Below are 19667 nucleotides of genomic sequence, written 5' to 3' on the forward strand. Positions count from 1 at the left end.
TACTAGGAAATTGGACGGAATGTCTGTCTGACTGACAGCCAGTACAGTTGCAACTGATCAAGGCAGCAGGGCTAAAAACAAACCAGTGCCTCTCAGTTTTGCATAACTAATAACTGTGTGGAACTCTGAGCTTTTGGTCACATAAAACATGACTTGACAAGGGTGAGCTATTTCTCTCCCCGCCCTCCCCGCCCCCGCAAATCCAGTTGCAAATGGCACTGAAACAGATTCTGCTACAGTTCCAGGCAAGTGTTAATTTCTCCAAAGTGAGATGCTAGGGTTCAAGTTGGGCTAATAAACCATATCCTCTTACTTGGAAATCCTTCGCTTCAATCCCAGATTAGAGAGTTGGGGTGCGATGGGGCTGGGGAGAAGAGATGCTTTTATTAAGGCACTCTGCATATGCTCTTCTCTAATATTACAAATTCTTGTGTTTTTCTTCTGGCACTGAAAACAGGTTTCAAGTTTGTTCTAGCTGTATGATCTGACCACATCGTATTTGCTAGAGAGGATAAGATATGTGTAGGGCACTATACAATAGTATAGGTGAATTGTACAGTATGTTTCTTTCTACACAGTGTTGCTGTATAGCAGGAGTGGCAACAACTGATTGAAGTATGGAGAACAGCTAGAAAATGGTTTATCTGCAGCAGTGGATACAAGAGCAGAAGCCTTAAGTATTCCCTTTACAAGCCTGAAAAATTTTATCTAGAGATGAAAATTAAACCCTGGTGACAGACCTCTCAGATAAGGTTAGGGCAATTTTTGCAGGATGCCCTCTTTTTTTCTTTTCACCCACCCTTTACGGTACAAGCCAAAGAATATTTATTCAGAAATACTGTAAGTCCAAATAATGTTTCCTGAGAAATAGGTCCCACTGGACTTCTATGGAGATTACTCCCCACCCAGTTAAGTGTGTTCAGGATTTCACTGTCTGTCTTCTAATAGTTAAATCCTTTACAGATTTCAAATAGGAAGAAGAGAATTGTGACGTAGGGTTTTTCATACTAGCAATTTTCTCTGGTATTGGAAGCTCATTTGTTCATCCCAAACTGTGGCATTCCCATGGTGCCCCATGTGCTGGAAAGACTTCCACTACAATTGCTGCAAAATAATTTTAGGGGCGATCTTACAGTTGCACGACTGCCTCACCTGGGATAATAAAGGAATGTTTGCTGGTGCTGTTGATGACTGTGTGTAATCCCTCCTCTCCCCTCCACCACTATTTTGTTCTGAAAGAGTGAAACTGACAACACTACCCACTATTCACCACAGTAGACAAACTGACCCATGACACTGGCATCCATTTCATCAGGATTCTCCAGTCTTGCACTAAGGCAGCAGTGGCGGGAGTGGGAGGGAAAGCCTTATCATTTTCACCATGTGTACATCAGCACTGGCATGCAGTGATTAACAAGTGCTGGTGAAATCGACAGTGCTTCTCCCTATCTCTGTGCAGTGATTAGAGAAGCCTGGGTAAAACCAAGAAAACTTGACAGTTTCCCTGGGGGTTCTGAAGGCTAGAGAAGGGAGGGTATCTTGTTAATTTCATCTATGTCCAGAAAAACAAGGAAGAGACTTGTGGCACCTGAAAAGATTCTGGGCTGTTTTGGCTGCAAAAGAGCAACACAGTTATTATCCTGCTGTAAATCTATGTCTGGATACGAGTTTGTGATGCTGGAGCACCAAGGGAGAAGCTCCATGTTGAAAACAGCTTGCTGCGTCATCTTTTTATGTTGTCCTGCCCTCAAGATATTTCTCTCTCACACTCTCTGGGGTGCTTTTAGTAGTGTTACACCAAACCCTTACAACAGGCATAGGCAAACTCCGGCCCCCCAGATGTTTGGGACTACAATTCCCATCATCCCTAGCTAACAGAACCAGTGGTCAGGGATGATGGGAATTGTAGTCCCAAATATCTGGAGGGCCAGAGTTCACCTATGCCTGCCCTACAACCTTAGACCTACAATCTTCAAGGGGTTGGGTTGGGGCCCACTCACTGGGTTGCGGCTTAACCTAAGGTGGGTCACAACAGAAGCACAACCACCACACAAATATATGCTAAAAACAATAATTAAGAAATGGGGCCCCAATCGCATCTGTGGGCTAGTGGTGGGTCCTTTGTCTGAAAAGCCTTAGACTGTGGAGAATATAGTGCTACTTTATTCCTTGTAGGTGTTGGGCTGTTTTTGCCTGCAGAATTCAGCCAGCCCCTCAGCCTCATCTTTAATAAAGGGGTCTCTGACCTTTTGGGGCCCATGGGCACATTTGTGAGAGGCTTCTTACCAGCCTAATTTCAGAATGGAGACTGGCGTGAGAGAGAGGACCCTGTGGGCACCAGGGAAGGCTTCTGCTTTTGCATGTTTGTCTTTTATCTGATCTATAGGGTTCCTTCTTTCCTCATCTCGGACCTTCTTACGGCACTGCAGAATCCCAACCCTCCTCTTTTTGCTCCATTCCCAGCTCAGGCCTCGAGGTGCTGCAGATCCACACATGGGGGCTGGATAGCTGTGTGGCCCTTACTTCTTAACTGTCACCATTATGCAATCAGATCCTGGAGTTCCAGGGAGGCTGCTTCACTGTTTGAGTGCAAGTGTTAATATAGGCAAATACAGCTGTGTTTTTTGAAAGGGGGGGGGGAACAAAAGAGAGAGAGGCCTAGTGCCGGTGGAGATGGAGAGAGCTAACTGTCCTTCCAAAGGACTGCTTTCCTCTTTGCAAAGGAACTGGATAGTGTGCAATTGCCATTGAACATTGCTTGTGTTAGGATAGCATTAATGGGGCGCGCGGTTTCAGTGGTTTTTTGGTAAGTGTGTTGTTGTTGTCATCTGGAAGTAACTTCAGCAAGAACTTTAAATTGTCCAGATGCTGAATTCTGGGGCCAGGAATAATTTTGGAACACAAGAACAAAGAATTATAGAATACACAGGCACTGGATATGCCTTTGTGTTTGATCTGATCTGCTTGTAATTAGAAAGACTGAAGGTTAAAAGACATATTATAGACATATTAATATCTTTTTGCTGTTCACTCCCAGGCCAGGTTGCACAGCGATTAACATTTTATTTTCTTCCTTTCTTACCTTCTTTGGTTTCTCGTGGTGGGAAACATGCTTCTCTTGAGTAGGTGACACCGACCGGCTCCTTCTTCCCGCAATGAAAGAGGCACCTCCGGAATGGCGCGACGTCTTCTGGAGGCAAATGGGAAGTTGGGGCAGGTGATGGATGAGGATGGAGGGGTGGAAAAGGAACAGAAAAGAAAAGAAAATAAGAGCAAATAGGAAGAATGGTCCCCCTTGCTGGATCTTGGCTTGATGGTTTAGAATAACCTCTTTCATCTCAGATGTCTCCACTGATATTATTTTTGCACAGCAGGTTGCAAGACCCAGGTTCCTCAAAAGGCATCAGAGCTCATTTTCAGCCAGTGGGGCTATGAACTCATTTTAGGGCACTTCCAGACAGACTGTTTAGTGAACATTTGTCCTGATATGTTTGTAGGGAGATCAGACAGTACTGGCTATTTTATGAACCTTCCTTCTGATTTGTTTGTAGGGTGGCTGGACGATGCTGCCTCAAAGCAAGTGTTACCCCACACTTTCCACTGCATTTTCCCTGTCACTTTCCTGACTGCATAAAGTCTGATCCTGTGAGGAAGCAGGTTTATTGCAAAAGAGCTCCAAATCAGCTAATTAGAGGTACCAGTCAGCTACTCTGAAGATCAGGGAAGTGGTCCTCCAGGTGAGGATGCTTAACCCTTCCCCTTCCATGTTCTTTCTTTCCCCAAGGGAAAGCACACACCCAGGGCCCCTCCAGAGTGTGTTTTATTGTGGGTGTATTCTGCAACACGTTTGTGACATAATGATAGTGTATTAGTGGTGGGTTAATTACACTTTATTAGTTGTTTTGCTGTGCTTCCCCAAAGCTACCACATTTACCGCAATCTGGAGGAGTTGTTCCACAACCAAAGAAGGACAAAAAACCCCAAAACGTTTGTGGTCATGGTTATAGGATTCCAGCAGGAAGTTACAGGAAATGTGTTGATTGGAAATGAAGCAGTATGGCTGCCCCAAAACTTCTGCAGGCACAAGCAGTATTGAAAGCAGGATCTCATATAACCGCCATGACAGCATCACGAGCACAAATCATCAGGAATGTGTAATAAAAAGGACGCCTGGAGGGGCCCTGAAACGGCTGTTAGCTCCTAATGCTGTTCTTTTTTTCCATCTGATGAGGTGAATAGGAGCACAATTTATATTGGGGGTGGGGAGGAATGGGATGGAAGAATTAAGAACACTCTCTCCAAGAGTGCCGTTCCCCTATCCTGATCTTCAAAGCAATTGCCTGGGGCTGCTAATTACTACCAAATTAAAATGAGGCGTTCTAATTACATCACGTCTAGTTTGGCCCTCAGTTCCCTGGTCTAAACTTATGGATCAGAGGCAGATCTACTAAGAGGGAAAACAAGGTGGCAGATTTTGAGTAGCAGAGTGAGACAGATATGACCCCTGATATGTGGTCCACTGGCAATTCTCCTGAATAAGCTTAATTGAAACTGATGGGAGCTACACCCCCTCTCCAGCCTCTGTATATTTTTCAACCAGATGAGTGCTAGAGAACTTCCTGGCAGATTTAGTGGAAGGTGTGGGTGCCATTTGGATTTTCTGCCTAAGCTTCCAAACAGTGTTAAAGCCAGCATCCATAGACAGTAGTCCAAGGTGCCTTCTGCCAGGACTCAACAATTTGTGCAAGTTAACCTGCTGGCAAGGAAAGCCTTTTCCTTAGCCCCAGTGAAATGGCGTCTCTCTGCACAAACTTGGGACTGCACTTCCTTTTGCTATCACTTCTCAGATTCCATCTCCCTGGCTTGGAAACTTAATCTATTGCCGGGGCTGAGCCCAGACTCCAGGTGTGCCCTGGGAGCGGCTTCTGCGTACCTACCTCACTGGGCTGTCAAAAAGACAAAGAAGATAAGCGATTGCAAAAGCAAATTTGCTCACTGCTATATAAACAGTTATTAATACTAAAGGTGAAAAAATGGAAATGAAATTGTGTTGTTGTCTCCTGCCAGCCACAAGAAAAGCTCTCAAGGTTGGCAAACAGCCAAACCTTTGCTTCAGGTAATCAGCAAAGCAGTGCACATCACCATGATTAACAAAAAGCAGGGTGTGGAGTTCTCTAGTTTGGCTTTGGGGAAGGGGCTGGTGTTATTAATCACTGAAGGTGGCAGTGCTGATAAATGCTCATGACTTTCTGATAGCTCTAGTTCCTGTCAGCTTGCCTTGGGCCCTTCCCTTCCCACCTTCCATTTGGGGCATCCAATGAACCAGGGTCATCTCAGCATTTGACATTCCTGGGTGCTGCTGTGGGTGCCGCCTCACTATCAAATACATATTTGCATAAATAGGCTGTAGCCTCTTTCTTTAAAACACACACACAGACAGCACCTCCTGTAAAATGTCAACATTTGTCACATCTCTTTGGGATCAGAAGCAACTCACTGATTCAAGCATTCAACACATAGATCTGCCCATTCACTGAAATTATTCTGGTTGATTCAGCCCATACAAATCCATTTGGACACTATCAGGCGGAGGGTCTTTTCTGTGGTGGGACCCAGCCTTTGGAATCAACTCCTCCTAGACATCAGACAAGCACTGACCCTGACTGGTTTTAGGAGCTTCTGAAAGACTCATTATTTTCTTAGGCATTTGAGTTGCACGCCATCTCAATCTCCAAGCGATGCAAGATTCCAGGGGCTCCAGGTGGCTTACCCAGTGTCCGCGTTTCCGGCACAGAGCCTTTGCCTTCTTCATGGCTTTCTTAATGGGTCATCACCTTTGTTTTGTTTTGTTTTCCTAATGGCTCATTATCCCAGGCAATTTCCTGGTCTGGAAACTGGCCTGGCTTATACTGTAAAATTTGCCTTGATTAAATTCTGACACTTACTGAGTCCAGGAATTTAGACTTGTCTAGCACCCACAAACTCATGACAGTATTATCTTATGTGGACATAGTATATTTCCTGGTTTCATTGTGCTCATTTTACCACAATTGTTGCAAATTGCCCTGGGATTTCTAATGTAGGGTAGAATAGAAATGTTTTAATGAATAAACATAAAATAAAGATTATTAGTGGGGGGGGGGACACTGCAAAGCTCGGGTAGTACCACAGGCAATGAACTCACCATGACCACCTCTAAAATGCTAAGAAGGTATCAAGATGAAGGGATCTTAATTAACCTGGTATGGGGAGATCCTAGTAGTTCATTCAGTCAATTCTTCCAGCTTCCTCTAGAAACACAGGCTGTCTTGATCTGTGCTAGGCTTTGCCTTAGGGATTAACTAGGGCCAAACTGCACATGATTAGGGCAGCCATGATTTTTTACTTACAGATCTGCCCCATTCCATTAGAAAGCCAGAGCTGGACCACCCCACAATGGGAGGAACCATGTGCTTTAAATGTATGGTTGATGCACGCTTAAGGCAAGAGGCAAACAAGAAGGATGCAGAGTGGTGGTGATTCACATAGATGAATATGGCTGGAACGGGAATGTAAATGCATCCCGATCTACCAGAGGTGAATCAGGTTTTGCAGTCTCCATGCAACTTATGCTGCCCAAAACCTGTTGGACAAAATACATGTGTGTGTACTATCACTGGAAGCAAAGCCTTTATATTATTTTAAAAAACTATTGTTTACCCTCGCTACATAGGGTTGAAGCGATTTAGGGCTTTATAGGTCAGTCAAAACCATTTACTGTCAACTAATAGTCCAGCACCTGCAACCTTTCCTTTAAAACCAGGTGCCATTGGCCATGGTTTCTGCTGTAGCCACAACCCCATCACTCTCCTTTGTTGGAATAGGGGGTGTCTCTCTTCTTCATTGTTTCATTTGCTATTTTGGGTGCACCTGAAAACCACTGGACCCAGCTAGTCCAGTGCTGCTTACTTGGGTGGTGACTTTCCACACTGAAGTCAGTGTATGTTTAGAACGGTATACAGCATTCTTCCCCAGCACCACTGACTGACAAATCTTCCATCCTCTAGGTGCCAGGGATTGTACCAGGGGTATTTTATAAACAAAGTGTGTTCTTTACCATGCTTTTGGATTTGGAATAAAACTATCTATTTTTTTTTTTGTTGCTGCTCAATCCTAGCACCTGCTCTGTGCTTTTGGGTTTTGATGATGACGAGGGACTCACCATTTTATTGAAGTGGTACTTGCAGTAGCCACAGTATTTCACATTGTCGACTTCCAAGACTTCTTCTTCACACAGGAGCCCAGCCATCTGAGCACTGAAACGAAGAAACAAGGTGGTTGTGTGAGCCGAGCCCAGGGCAGCACAGATTGTGGCAGAGGGACCAGAGCAGCCAGGTTCCCCCCTCTTTCTGTACCCAGCACAGAAGCTTATTGCTCTCCTGCTCTATTGTTAGCTTCTCAGAATGGGCAAATAAAACCATTAGGATAAATGATCTACTCTGGGGGTGAGGAACCTCGGGCTCAAGGGCCAAACCCCTCTATCTGGTCCTTGGGACTCTCTTCAGGCCTTAGGCCTCTGCAGCCACATCCCCTACTTCAAGGAGGGTATAAAGTAGGGATGGTGAGAAGTGTGGCCTGGGGAGAAGTAAGTCCCAAGAGCCAGACAGAGAGGGCTGGGGGCCGCATTTGGCCCCCAGGCCTGAGGTTCCCTACTTCTGGTCTGTATGGTTTGAGTTCATGTGTGGATGGTGATCTTGACAAACCTTTGGATAAATGGCACATCCAAAGCTCAGTTCTTTGAAGTGTTATGATTGCTGGGGTGAGGGAACACATACCGGTATTTATTTTTGTGCATTATCTATTTCTTTAGGGGGGAAAAACATAAAGACATCAACAATATGTCCATGTGGCTCTCGTAAAATAGTATGTGAAAAATGTTTAAAATGGATTGAAGAGGGAAGATAAGGCAGGAAGGAAGGCAACTGAGAAGGTTCAAAGTTTCAGCAGGAAGCAACCAAAGAATCTGTGAAGTCCCTCATCGTAACTCACTCATGCAGGCTTATCTCATGACTATGAATCCAAAACTGACTTGACAAAATTGGTGGGTTTAGAAACACGGACCAGGGAGGAAGGAAGTGACCATTAAACAGACACAATCATGGACTCACCAGGTGACATGGAAGGCTTGCCGACAGCCGTGACGGTTGCAAGTCATGCAAGCTCCAGAGGCTGCTTTGCTCTCCCTGCCCTGCTCCTCACAGATGTAGCAAGTCTGCAAGAATAGGAGGCACAACATAGACGGTGTGCATTACACACTGTGGTGAGCATACTGTGAGAGCCAAAATAATAATAATAATGTATCTTATTGTTCTTGGGGTGACAACAACTTGTCAGCAGATAAATGTAAAAAGTATAGGAGAGCATAGGAGATGGGGAAATCAAAATAGGACAGTCTGTGGAAGAGGCAGAAACGGGATGCTGAGGGAAAGCATTGTACGTGCATGCCTCTTTTACCTTGCTGAACCGGTCGTGGGGTACATACTGGAGGACGATTGGCTCCATGGTGAGAACATTAGCAAACTGCACCTCGGGGATGTACAGAGCGCAGACGACATGGGCCCAGCCTAAGTGAAGGACAAGACAACAACAGTATAGGTGGAAAGGCCCAGAGAGGCTTGAATCAGGCAAACACAGAGTAATTGGCTTCTGTCTCCAGTGGGAGGCAGCAGTGGGGTGAGACTGGGAGAGACCTTTAGGAGACTCAGTTTTCACTGTGGAAATAAACTTGTATACCTCAGACCCCTGGTGAAGGCTAACCTCACAATGCCCTTTGATACAAACAAATCCTTCCATGTTGAAAGCTATGTCTGAGGGAAGGGTTCTGGCCTTAACCTCTCCCTGACATGCAAGTTTTCTATGTGTAGAAAATAAAAAAGGGTGGTTAGTGGTATACAAAGGAGCATTCAGTCCTGCAAGTCCCCACGTGTGGTCACAAGTTGCATAGCCCAGACACAGGCTTATCACCTCAGTGAAAATTAGGCCAGCATCCATAGCATTCCCAAGACCACTAAATGACCACATTTCCTTTCCCACACCCCCTTAATCATCTTTCCCTCGCTAGTAGCTCTAATATAACCATTATGGTTTGTGTGTGTGTGTGTGTAAGGCTGCAATTTTGTGGCGAGAAATTATGTTCTTATGTTTAAGAACGTAAGAATAGCCCTGCTGAATCAGGCAAGTGGCCCAGCTATTCCAGCATCATGTTCTCACTGTGGCAAGCCAAATGCCTATGGGAAGCTCACAAGAAGGAGCTGAGCGCAACAGCACTCTCCGACAATTGGAGACAGAAGAAAAACATTATGGTTAGAAACCATTGCTAGCTTTCTCCCGTATAAATTTGTCTAATCTTGTTTTAAAGCGATCCAAGTTGGTAGCCATCACTACCCCATCTTGTGGCTGGAAGGGGTTGGGGGCCTACTGAGGCCTGGGCCTGAGAAGAGGCCTATCATCCCCATCTTGGCTCTCACTTCACTTCACTGGGCACCGCACCAAGGCAGGATACGTGCAGCCATAGTTCCTTGAAAACGGCCTCCCTCCCCACACCATACAAGGGTCCGTGGTAACCTGGAGCCAGCCCTGACTGGTTTGTGTCAGCATTTGGGTCGAAAACCTTAAAGGCTGCGGCCTGCAGGGCTACCATGAACCAGCTGACTGGTCCTGCTATGTGAGAAAGCAGATATTCCATGAGGGACAGGGGAAGAGGAGTCTGTTTTTAAAAGCCTGGATTATATGCACATATTAAACCAGAAGGCAACACTGAAAACTTGGATGCATTTGTTCCTGGGATCCGAAGGGTTTTTAAACACACATGCAAGCAGGGTAATGCATGTATGGCACAAGGCCTATCATGTATTCAGTCACAGTAAATTAGCTGTGCAGTCCCATTCACTGAAACACCACACCAGGGCTGGAGAACCTGTGGTCCTCCAAGTACTAGTGTGGTCAATTGTCAGGAATGATGGGAGTTCCAGGTTCCTTATCCCTCAGTCTCTCTGCCCCCGCACTCAGTCTAGGACAGTGTTTCTCAACCTTGGATCTCCAGATGTTGTTGGACTACAGCTCCCATCATCTGGTCCTGCTAGCTAGGGGTGATGGGAGTTGTAGTTCAACAACATCTGGGGACCCAAGGTTGAAAAAGGCTGTTCTAGGAGAAACCTGCTTGAGGTCCATGTTTTGGAGCTTCACCAGGGAACTTACATATGCACTAGCCATTAACCCAAAGTTACCCAAAAGTAGATGAGCATGCCCTCCTCAACTGAGTTCCTGTATAAATTCTGGGCTGTCCCTGCCACCTTACAATGGGATGCTCACCTCCATTATCAGTCCGTTTCAACGCTCCATCCTTGTGGGGACACAGCTCACACCTCTGAAAATTAAAGAGAAAGGTTAGGACTTCTAAATAATAATAATAATAATACTTAAACATGTATCAAACACTCCAGATATTAGGCTACATACTAGGCTACATACACACCATGCATTTAAAGCACACACACCCAGAAAAAGAATTCTGGGAACTGAAGTTTACCTGTCACAGAGCTATGATTTCAAGCACCCCTAACAAATGACAGTTCCCAGGATTCTCTGCAGAGGTGCGTGCTTTAAATGTATGGTGTTTACGTCGTTGTTACCCTTACAATAACCCTGTCGGGTAAGATAATATGACTGTCTCCCATATTGCAGTTGTTGTTGGGGGTGGGGGAAGAATGGCTTGTCTAAGGCTACCTGGTGAGATCACGGAAGAGCCTAGATTTGAACTGAAGGCATTCTTGTTCGTAGATTGATTGACTGATTGATTTTGGCCATTACATAGGTATTTTCACTTGCATCAACCATGGCAATATGATGAACAATACACGCAGTGCTGAGAAAACACACACGCGTGTGTGCGCGCGCGCGCGCACACACACACACACACACACACACACACACACACAGCTATAGAACAAGTGGAACGAATTTAAAAAATTTGGATGAAATAACTATTATCCATGCCTTTTTTTTTTTACACCTCTAGCTCAACTTTTCCTGAAAGTTCCCATTGCCATATCACTGAGCAAATGGGTTATCTCTAATGGAATAATTTATCATTAACTGACAACAACAGTAATGAAGTCATATAAACCATCTCCAATTTTGTATCTGACGAAGTGTGCATGCACACGAAAGCTCATACCAAGAACTAACTTAGTTGGTCTTTAAGGTGCTACTGGAAAGAAAAAAATTTTTTTTGTTCCAATTTTGTAAGCACTGTACACATATTTTTTTCCAAAAATGCCCCTGCCCACAGGAACATAACGTGACAGACATGATGCAAAAGGAAAAAAGGAAGAGTGGGCGATGGATTGGGTCAGGCTCTTACCCTTGGCATGATTTTTAATCTTAAAAAAGTCAGAAATCATTTGAGATGATGGCAATGGGCCCACGTGCGATATGCTGATGCAGTGCATGCTGCGGCCTATATTGCAAAGGCTAAATCTCTGCATGTGGTATGTAAACTCTGGGACAAGGTGGGTGAGGTCGGACTTTGGTTCCCTTTCGTTTCTATGGTTCTAGAACATCTAGTTTTGCCAGAGAGATAGCTCCTGCTCCACACTATCCCACTGAACTGGACTACTGGCAAATCCTGCTGCCACAGCTGCTGTTCTCAACACAAACCTCTCTTGCCTGGCAACTGGGGAGTTAGAAAAAAATCGAACCTTAGCAGGGCAGATTTGGAACATAAGGCCACCAGTTGCTGACCTTCTATTCTATAATGTAACAACACGGGACGCTTTCTAACACAACTAGGGAATGAATTTTATCTTTTCCAGTGCAAGCTTAACATGATCCATATCTCCTGGACTATTGTGTGTATCCTGTAGCTTTCTCTTTTTTTAATTTGAAAAGTTTTTATTATTAAAATAATTCAGCATTAATACACACATATTACGAATATAGAAGCATACAAACATATATTTCATACAATCCTTAGAGATGTTCAAAGCTTTCTCACTTCCTGAATGTTCTGGTACAACTCTTGGTCCAAAAAAAGTATCAAAACATGAGAAAACACATTTAAAATATGTCTTTAAATATGCATTTATATGAGAATCTTCATACATTATTTTTTAAAAACCGTAGCAAAGCAGGTTTACGGTTGAACATGTGCAGAAGCGACATGGATGGGAAATAGCCTGCATTAAAGATGGTGGTTGGTTCAGTTCCAAAGGTGGCTTCTCTGGAGATGTCTTTGTAGCAGCTTTTCAACAGACTCCATTTCCTGCATCACAGACTTTCCTGTCCAGAAGTTGCACTACACCCCTAATTTCAGATAACTCCTTGCGCTCCATAGTGTCAAGGTGGTATATTAACCTCTGGTTTATTCAAGTGGCTAAGCCTTAATGAAAGGGGACGGGCTTTGCTCAAGTTAAAATGTGGGGCAGGGCTCATTGAGCTATTATTCCTGGGGGGCTCTCCCCTATGCTTTGGACTTGATCCTGGTTGCAAGGTGTCCTTCTGAAATTGCACATGCGAACATATGCATAGTATCACACTTTGTTGTTGTTTAGTCGTTTAGTCGTGTCCGACTCTTCGTGACCCCATGGACCAGAGCACACCAGGCACTCCTGTCTTCCACTGCCTCCCGCAGTTTGGTCAAACTCATGCTGGTAGCTTCGAGAACACTATCCAACCATCTCGTCCTCTGTCGTCCCCTTCTCCTTGTGCCCTCCATCTTTCCCAACATCAGGGTCTTTTCCAGGGAGTCTTCTCTTCTCATGAGGTGGCCTCAGCTTCTCTTCTCATGAGGTGGCCTCAGCTTCACGCTTCATCAGCCCTGAATCTACTTGTACTTGTCCTCCGCTCTTCCTCAGTAGCATGTTGAACGCCTTCCGACTTGAGGGGCTCATCTTCCAGCGTCATAACTTTTATATGCCTGTTGTCTTTGTCCATGGAGTTTTCTTGGCAGGGATACTGGAGTGGCTTGCCGGTTCCTCCTCCAGGTGGATCACGTTTGGTCAAAACTCTCCACTATGACCTGTTCATCTTGGGTGCCCTGTTCGGCATAGTTCATAACTTCTCTGAGTTATTCAAGCCCCTTCATCACGGCAAGGCAGTGATCCATGAAGGGGTAGTATCACACACCCACACCCAAAAAAACTACCCCACACAAGCTGGTTTGGACAGGGGAGGGTAATTGCCACCAGCCACTGCAAGCAGCGGAGGAAAGTAACGGTGATGGGGGTGGGGAGGAAGAGGCAAGTGTCTCAGAAAGATCTTTGGTAGGCTGCCTTTTGAGGGATGGAGGTCTAGGGATTCAGGCCTGCTACTGCAAAGGATGCACTTGGAACTCAGAGAGACAGAAGAAGAGCAGGCAGGGGGCCTTAACATTGGGAAATTTGCACTTGAAAAGGTCCCTCCATCCCTTTTGGATCAAAGCGCCTCTCCCACCACACTATTAGCAAAGCTCTGATCATTAGCAGGAAGGGTTAAACAGCTCTGCCAGCCAGCCGGCCCACCCACCCCTTGGAAGGCTTTAATATCCTTGCTGTAACATGACTGTTAAAGCCTTCACATGATTCCCTCCCCCCCCCCACTTCCCTCCCTCCCTTTCCCATGAGTTGCCCTCCAGCCAGTCCGTCTCAAAGGGCCAGCCAGACAATTCCTTTACAAAGCAAACAGAGCTTTAGCACTTCCTTCATCTAATGGAGCACAGCATCCCCGAGGGGGCTTTGGGAATGCAAGGAAGAATGAGAATGAGTGTGTCATTCCTAAAATGAGGAGCAGCTGGGACTCAGCCCATCTGGACATTTGGAAGCTGTTTAGTCTCAGATATTTGGGATCCAGCTGTGGTTATGCAGGGGCAAGCACTCTGCACATGCCCAGAGGCATTCGTGCACGTATTAACAGCTCTATATATTACATTGGCCAGGAATACAGGTGCTGGTAAGACTGAGCCCTAGCACAAATTGAGCTTCGGGTTCAGTTTGAATTAGTGCTTGGCCCCAGAAACTATTTCCAACACATAGCTCTGGAAGAAATGAATATGTATTCATTTGTGTGTCCATAACCAGATTATGGCTGGGGACTTGTGGAACATGCAATTGCTGCGCCTCTAGGATTTTCGGGGGGGGGGGTTATATCCAAGCAGCTGTGGGGCTAGCACTACCTGTACTGTCTGCAACCCACCCCTTCCCTGGCAAAACCTGCAGAAATCTTTGTGGAAACAGATCTTCACAAGTTCAGCTTACATCTCCAATGCTCTCACCTTCAAAGGTGGCCAGGTGTAACTTCCTACTTTAAAAAGCTCGGAATGGGTACCAAAGCACAGAATTCCAGAATCCCAGGACCTTATATCAGTTGAGAATGGTGTGCTTGTTTTTAAAAACATTACTTTCCACACAAAGAATCCACACAGAATTGTCCCAAATCAAAGTAATCCAGCACCTTAAAAATTGAAAAATTGAAAATTGAAAATCAACATAAAGAGATGTATGTATCTAGGGTTGTCATACGTCTGCAATTTCCCAGACATACTCGGAATACTGCTGTCAGAAGCTGTGTCTAGCTGGAAATTGGCAAAATGTCCGGGGAAATCCAGACATATGACAACCCATGTGGGCAGTGCCATTTCTGGTGATTTTACTTTTAAAAAGCTCAGAAACGTACATTTTTACAACTTTGGCAAAATAATCATCATTATCATCATCATCATCACTTTCTGAAATGGCAACCCTAGTATTGCTATATGGAAGTATGCTAAGTCTCAGATTATAAAAGGGCACACAAGGGTGTGTACAGGAACACATGCAAATCATGGTTCACTATTTTTCTCTCCTAAAGCTCAAGCCTGGCTTTCTCCTGCTTTCACAAAGCATTTGACAAATGTATTGGCCAGCAAACTGAATGGCGATTCAGTACCATTTTGCTGTTTTGCCATGCTTCAGGAAGTCTGGCTGCCGTATTAAAAATTTTTAAGTGCCAGACAAGAAATTCCCTTTTACTGAGTCAGACCACTATAGTCTATATTGACTACAGTGGTGCCTCGCAAGATGAAAATAATCCGTTCCGCGAGTCTTTTCGTCTTGCGAAGCAACCCTATTAGCGGCTTAGCGGATTAGCGCTATTAGCGGTTTAGCGGCTTAGCGGCTATTAAAGGCTTAGCGGCTTAGCGGCTAAAAGGCTATTAGCAGCTTAGCGGCTTAGAAAAAGGGGGGGGAGCGAAAAAAATCGCAATACTCGCAAGACGTTTTCGTCTTGCGAAGCAAGCCCATAGGGAAATTCGTCTTGCGAAGCGCATCGAAAAATGGAAAACCCTTTCGTCTAGCGGGTTTTTCGTCTTGCGAGGCATTCGCCTTGCGGGGCACCACTGTATTCAGACAGGAATTTTCTCTGGCCCAATCTCAATATTCTGGGGACTGAACCCAGGATCTTCTTCATCAGCGATGCAGAACCTGTGGCCATCTATATGTTGTTGGGTTCCAGCATCCATAAGTCACAGCCTGCATGGATGATGGATAGGACGGATGGGAGTTGTAGTCCAAAAACTACAGGTTCCTGATCTAAATGCAAAAACTTTCTATCTTGTGTATGTCTACTCAGAAGTTAAATTTAATGGGCCTAACTGCATATCCCATCATACGTACTGAGGAGATAGTCCAAATGATTCAGGAGAGATGTATGAATAAATATGCATTGGACTGTGCTGAAGGTCTTTTAATTCTGATTCACCCACAGTGCTGACCAGCTTGGCTGTGAATCCTGGAAGACCTGCTCCCTGCCTTGCATACCTTTTCCCACCTGGCCTGGGAGGGTGGGACCATTTTGGCTGTCTTAGTGCAGACTCAGGTCATCAAACCTTAGCTTCCACAGCTACCACTTGCCATGAACCACAATAGGCAGCAACAGTAGCAGCAGATATGTTCTGTGCTTATGATAACATCTTATTCTCTTGCTAATTATGCTGCTTTAAATGTGCATTTTATATTTACTACCTTTAGTAATGTTTTCTTTTGAACTGTTTTAGGTAATTTTTATGGTTGTTAACTTTGCTGTGTTAAATGTGCATTTTGTAGTTGACCTTTATAATGTTTTCTTTTGAAATCTTTAAGGTAATATTTTAGTTTCTTGTTAGTTATGTTGCTTTGAAGGTATACTTTATATTTGACATTTTCTTCAGTAATGCTTATTCAGGGTTGTTTTATTTATTTGATGTTTAAATATGTTATAAACCACTTTGAGATTTTTCCCTTAAAAATATAAAGTGGTATAGAAATGAAAATAATAGTAGTAATAATAATAATAATAATAATAATAATAATAATGGGTCTTGAACTTTGTTTTATAGCCATGGTTTTAGACAAGAGTCCCAACTGTGCCATTTATTAAACAGGCAAAGGTAAAAGGGTAAAGGACCCCTGGACGGTTAAGTCCAGTCAAAGGCAAATATGGGGTTGCAGTGCTCATCTCGCTTTCAGGCCAAGGGAGCCGGTGTTTGTCCACAGACAGCTTTCCGGGTCATGTGGCCAGCATGACTAAACCACTTCTGGCGCAATGGAAGACCATGACAGAAACCAGAGCGCATGGAAATGACATTTACCTTCCTGCCACAGCAGTACCTATTTATGTACTTGCACTGGCATGCTTTCAAACTGCTAGGTTGGCAGGAGCTGGGGCAGAGCAATGGGAGCTCACCCCGTTGCATGGATTCGAACCACCAACCTTCCAATCAGCAAGCCCAAGAGGCTCAGTGGTTTAGACCACAGCGCCACCAATGTCCCTAAATGACATTATATTCAATCCCCCTCTTTAAAAGCAGTGGGCAAGCAGAATCCCTTTTTTAAATGTTGAAAAATTGCTTTGAGGGGCAAGGAATATTGACATCACCCATTTTCAGCCATTCAACACAGCGCTGCAAATACACAGAACTGATTTCCCGCAACCTCAGTCTAGGAAAGAATATGATACATCTAAAAAGAACATGTGGTTAGTGAACTTGTACAAAAGGCTTGGTGCTTAAATTATGTACTTCTGTACTCACTCAAAGACATGAAAGCTTCTCAGGGTTTTTTTTTTTTTTTGTTTTTAAGTATACACACACAGAGAGAGTGAGAGAGCACTTTGATAATGAATCAAGCTTTGCAAGAACATCGGAAGTGATTACACATAATGTCAGCTTTTTTACACAAATCTATATACATCAGATCTAGCATGTGCAAACACTGTTAAAAACTGTCTCCATAAGCTAGGCCAGGGGTCAGCAAACTTTTTCAGCAGGGGGCCGGTCCACTGTCCCTCAGACCTTGTGGGGGGCCGGACTATATGGGGGGGGGGAATGAACAAATTCCTATGCCCCACAAATGACCCAGAGATGCATTTTAAATAAAAGCACACATTCTACTCATGTAAAAACACCAGGCAGGCCCCACAAATAACCCAGAAATGCATTTTAAATAAAAGCGCACATTCTACTCATATAAAAACATGGTGATTCCTGGACTGTCCGCGGGCTGGATTTAGAAGGCGATTGGGCAGAATCCTGCCCCTGGGATTTAGTTTGCCTACCCATGAATGGAATGCAGTAAGTCTGAGGCACCAAATAATAGCTACATAGGTTAATGAAGCAAAAAAAAAAAAAAAAAAGACCTCGCACAACTGCAGGAACAGGCTCTCAAGAGGACATCAGATTGCTCTTGCATTAGGATTACCTGAGCCACACACTCTGTTCCTCCACCCAATGTATGTTTAATCAAAATCCCTCCAGGGCACCTTATCATTTAACTAATGCTTCATCCCAAAAAAAACAAAATCTCATCAACAATGGTGTGTGGATCACGTTACTTAGTCATGTGACAAGCAGCAGATGGAACCAATTTTTATTTACTCAGAAGAAATCTGAGCCACAGGATGCCTTGTCTGTGTGCATCTGTTCCTTCCAAGCTCAGTTGCTGCACCTCGCAAGGCTCCGCTGAACTGGGGGAAATGGGTAGTCGCCCCAGCAAGTATAACAAACAGAGCGGTCTTATTTTCACCCTTCCAAACAGAAGCAGCAGTTATGCCCGCTCTGCCACAATAGCTCAGGGCTCATCTCATCCACACTGCTGCTTGTCTCGTGTCTAGAAAACACGAGTCTGCGGGGAATTATTTCGCTTACACTGTGTTTTTGAGAAAGGAGTCTGAGCAGTTTTGCCCCACTGCTTTCCCCTGGAAGACCCACTCTCTGGCGCTAAATAAGAGCAGACATCAACCTGGAGAAAACCCAACTGACATTTGCTCCCATTCAGGGGGTTTTCCCATTGGGAGCCTTTCTGACAGGCTTGGGGGGAAACAGCGTCTCAAATTCCTGGCAGAGGGCATCAAACTTCAAGGTGGCTGCTGAGGTTGCCATTTCAGGGTGCACAGACAGTGTCGTTATATAGTTTAGTCACTAGGTGGAACTGGACTTAGTTGTAGCCAGGTGGAGTCAGGTGTTTCTTATCAAAGAATCATAGAGTTGGAAGGGACCACGAGGGTCATCTACTCCAACCTCCTTGCAATGCAGGGATCTTTTGCCCAGTTTGGGGCACGAAGCCACAACCCTGAGATTAAGAGCCTCCTGCTCTATCGACTAAACTATCCCTTCTTGGTGTTATAAGGATTTGGAGAACTGGAACCCAAATAACCTTGATTTGTAACTGGGTTGGTTGCCCTTGTGGGCTGTTCTGTTTTTCTTTAAGGGAGACAATAAAGTTCTTATCTAGCTTCCTGACTTTGATGTCTTCTGACCCCAGTGTCCTTCAACCTTAGGTCCCCAGGTGTGAATAGACCAGGCATCCCCAAACTCAGCCCTCCATATGTTTTGGGACTACAATTCCCATCACCCCTGACCATTGGTCCTCTTAGCTATGGATGATGGGAGTTGTAGGCCAAAAACATCTGGAGGGCCGAGTTTGGGGATGCCTGGAATAGACTAAAACTCCCATCATCCCCTGCTAGCGTGGTCAATGGCTTAGGCAGCAGTGGCTGCCCACCAAAACTGATGGGGTAGAGCAGGCATAGGCAACCCCCGGCCCTCCAGATGTTTGGGACTACAATCCCCATCATCCCTAGCTAACAGGACCAGTGGTCAGGGGTGATGGGAGTTGTAGTCCCAAACATCTGGATGGCCGGAGTTTGCCTATGCCTGGGGTAGTGTGTAGGGACCCTAAACAGCAGATGGATCCAGCGCTCTGGTCAGGTAAAGCCACCATCTTCCCAGCTCTCCTCCCTAAGAGGACAACACTAAGATTAAGGAGAATTAAGCTGACAGGTAGTGCCACCCCCCAGGGGGGGCTGGTTGTAAGGCAGGCAAGCAGGGGGCAGGCTGAGGAGAGAATGAAGCTGGTGGGGCAGCCCCTCCCCCATTGGCCCTAATGAACCAGTCTCTGCTAGGTCTGCTCAGCCTCCTATGACAGTGAATACAGCTGCCACCCGATTTTAAAAATATCCTGTGCTACTCCTGTGCCTTTAATATTCATTTCATTTGGGGAAATTGAAGCTTTTCACAGCATGGAGAGATGCATTTACATGCTATCTACTCATGTATGCAGATCAAAGCCACAAGAGCAAAAGCCAATGGAAAAAGTTGGCAACTCTAAGGGTGGGAGGGACATTATTGGGGATGTGCAAAA

General features: G+C 45.0%; 1 protein-coding gene across 15 annotated transcripts in view; it reads right to left on the reverse strand.

Moving 5' to 3' along the window:
• MLLT6 (MLLT6, PHD finger containing) overlaps positions 1–19667 on the reverse strand; it is a 94023-nt gene that overhangs the window by 54188 nt on the left and 20168 nt on the right. For 9 of the 15 annotated variants that reach the window (XR_014540991.1, XM_083582560.1, XM_083582566.1 and 6 more), the window contains exons 3-7: positions 10351–10405; positions 8494–8603; positions 8148–8251; positions 7202–7295; positions 3083–3187 (exon numbers count right to left, since the gene is read on the reverse strand). Coding sequence is in view for 13 of the 15 variants with exons in the window: in XM_083582560.1 (XP_083438686.1) it covers positions 3083–3187; positions 7202–7295; positions 8148–8251; positions 8494–8603; positions 10351–10405 (468 nt within the window). In the remaining 2 variants the exon portion in view is untranslated. Of the gene's footprint in view, positions 1–3082; positions 3191–7201; positions 7296–8147; positions 8252–8493; positions 8604–10350; positions 10406–19667 lie in introns of all 15 variants that reach the window. The other 6 variants (XR_014540992.1, XM_083582562.1, XM_083582557.1 and 3 more) reach the window with 1 other exon arrangement.

The sequence above is a fragment of the Podarcis filfolensis genome (genome assembly GCF_964270895.1).
Source record: "Podarcis filfolensis genome assembly, chromosome: 13".
Taxonomy (NCBI): Eukaryota; Metazoa; Chordata; class Lepidosauria; order Squamata; family Lacertidae; genus Podarcis; species Podarcis filfolensis.